Source organism: Solanum tuberosum, unplaced genomic scaffold (genome assembly GCF_000226075.1).
Source record: "Solanum tuberosum cultivar DM 1-3 516 R44 unplaced genomic scaffold, SolTub_3.0 scf00413, whole genome shotgun sequence".
Classification (NCBI taxonomy): domain Eukaryota; kingdom Viridiplantae; phylum Streptophyta; class Magnoliopsida; order Solanales; family Solanaceae; genus Solanum; species Solanum tuberosum.
The window spans coordinates 46,157-48,561 of NW_006239345.1; the positions used below are offsets into that span (position 1 = coordinate 46,157).

At 32.1% G+C, this 2,405-nt stretch overlaps 1 protein-coding gene across 1 annotated transcript; it reads left to right on the plus strand.

Moving 5' to 3' along the window:
- Positions 1–432: 432 nt before the first annotated feature.
- Positions 433–1,237, plus strand: LOC102589181 (F-box protein SNE-like). Its single transcript, XM_006362937.2, has one exon. It carries the CDS (start codon positions 552–554, stop codon positions 1,044–1,046), a length of 495 nt encoding a protein of 164 aa, XP_006362999.1. The 5' UTR covers positions 433–551; the 3' UTR covers positions 1,047–1,237.
- The last annotated feature ends 1,168 nt before the right edge of the window (positions 1,238–2,405 follow it).

The following is a 2,405-nucleotide window of genomic DNA, read 5'->3' on the forward strand; positions in this document are numbered from 1 at the left end:
TAAAAAAAAAAGTTAATCATATAAATTGATATAAGAAATATAGTTTATTTGGATATATTATTTATACGTTATTAAAATTATTTTTTATTTGGATATATTAGTTGTTTAACTTAAACCCTTATATCCGTGTTTACTTGTTCCTACTTTGAAATTCATAAGTTCACACTCTCGCGTCTCTTGTAAGTCAAAATCTTTTACCATAACTCCATGAGTTGTAGTACATTGATAGGACTGTTTTATCCTTAATCAGATGTCTCAATGTTTCAATTTGAGTTTGAGATATGAAGAAAAAGTCTTTTTAAAAGTATCACTCCAAATATGAGAAAAAATCTTTTTAAAAGTATCACTCCAAATAAACCCTGTAGTGCGTTGTTCAAATTTAGTCGAGTATCCAATGTGAATTTTGGATGCCAAATGGGAAACCACAAAAAAAAAAAGTCAAAATCCTTTACACTCTCGATTTCTTCTCTACAAATAGGCATTACTTCTCTCTTTACTTCCTTATCTCAACCTTTAACTAACCATTACATTCCTGAAAATTTGTGTGAACAATGGGTACCAATTTTTTCATCAATGATAATGAGGATGTGTTGATTGAGATATTGAAGAGGCTCGACGGCCGTTCATTGGGAGTAGCTGCCTGTGTATGTAAGCTCTGGTGCGGTATCGCTCGGAACGATTCTCTCTGGGAGCATCTCTGCTTCCGCCACGTGTCGCCGCCGCTGGAAGGTGTGAGGACGGTGGTTTTGGCGCTCGGAGGGTACCGGCGGCTGTATATGGTCTGCGTGAGGCCAGTGTTGAATCGATTGCGAAAATGGAGGCCGATTGGAATGGAATCTGATTCGGAGATTGTGAGGCGAGTTTATTGGACTCGTCATGAAGTCGAGTTATCGTTGTCGCTGTTTTGTGTGGATTATTATGAGAGAGTATTGTTGAGCGGCGGTAGTGGTGATGGTGGCGGCGGAGGAAAACACGGCGGGGGAGACGCTGCGGCGGCGCCGTGTGTATCGTCGCTTATGTTCCTTTGTAAGGCTGTGAATGTTTGAATGAAATTGAATTGAATTTCAAATTAAATTCGGAGATGAAACTTATTTGACGAGACCAACGAGGATTTGTAGTAGAGTGGTAAGTACTCGTTCATACTTAATTAGGAGTCTCAAACTCGAGTCCTATTCAAACACAAAATTGTGTTTATTTCTGGCGTAAATTCGAATTTTGTTACACTCCGAATACAGAAGCTTCATAATATTATTATTATTATTATTATTATTATTATTATTGTTATTGAGAAGCTTCATTATTCTTTTATCTTAGTTACTTATTTTTTGTTCCTTTTTTTCTCGTGTTTGGCAAAATTGAAATTTTCAACGAGTTGGTGATATTAATTAAATAAAATCTTACTACTGTTATTCCTTGTATCTAGGGATGGTTATGGGTGGTTTAGTTCAATTTTCGTACTTAACGATATGATTTATCGATTTATATACATGTCTAACCGCTATAAAATCAATAAGATATTGATTCATTCCAATTTGATTTACCGATTACTTATCGATTATCGTCATTCATAACATGAATATCAAAAGAGCGAGCAGCTTCTTTCACCTGAAATGTTTATCACATTCAATAAAATATTGTAACACATGCAAATCATTCACACAAAAAAACATATTTCTTCTATCTCAATTTATGTGATACTTTTCATTTTTCGAAAGTCAAACAGTTTAAGTTTGAAATTTGCGTGTGGAATCTTCAATTTTTTTGAAATGAAATTTATATATTCATAAACTATGTAAAAAGTAGTCACAATAATTAAAAGATATATGAAATATTTACTGTCAAAAATAAACTTATTTGAATCTCAAAATCCATAAAATGTCACGGGAGTATATAATATCATTTTATGACAATAAGGTTGTAAGATAAATACGTCATTGTAGTCAAGGGTACTAAATTAACAGGTCATTGATTATTGATTTATCCAATTTTAAATAAAAATTAGACAATCTAATCTCAAATTGATATTTTGTCATTTATAAAATTCTAAATCACTCTCAAACCGTTAATTCGATAACTCGATATCAATAATTCGACTACACCTTTTCTTTTTAAGTTATCGACTATGGTTTGTTTTAAACACTCATATGTGGACTTGGTATGATATTGAAAACTTCGGCTCAATTATTTTTGTTTTCAATTTTAAAAAATATTATACATTATTTTAGCAAATTCATCCATTATGCTTTAAAAATAGTTCGTTTCGATGTTTTGCAGTATCTTAATTTGGTAATCATAAGCTGCTCGACTTTGACTTACAAATACTCATATATTAGAGAATTATGACTTTGACTTTAAAAAAAAAGGTCTAACACCTTATACATGTAAAAATATTCAAAAGAAATTAC

Bases quoted from the DNA above. Each gene is read 5' to 3' on its own strand.
- LOC102589181 (XM_006362937.2), top strand. From the start codon at position 552: ATGGGTACCAATTTTTTCATCAATGATAATGAGGATGTGTTGATTGAG.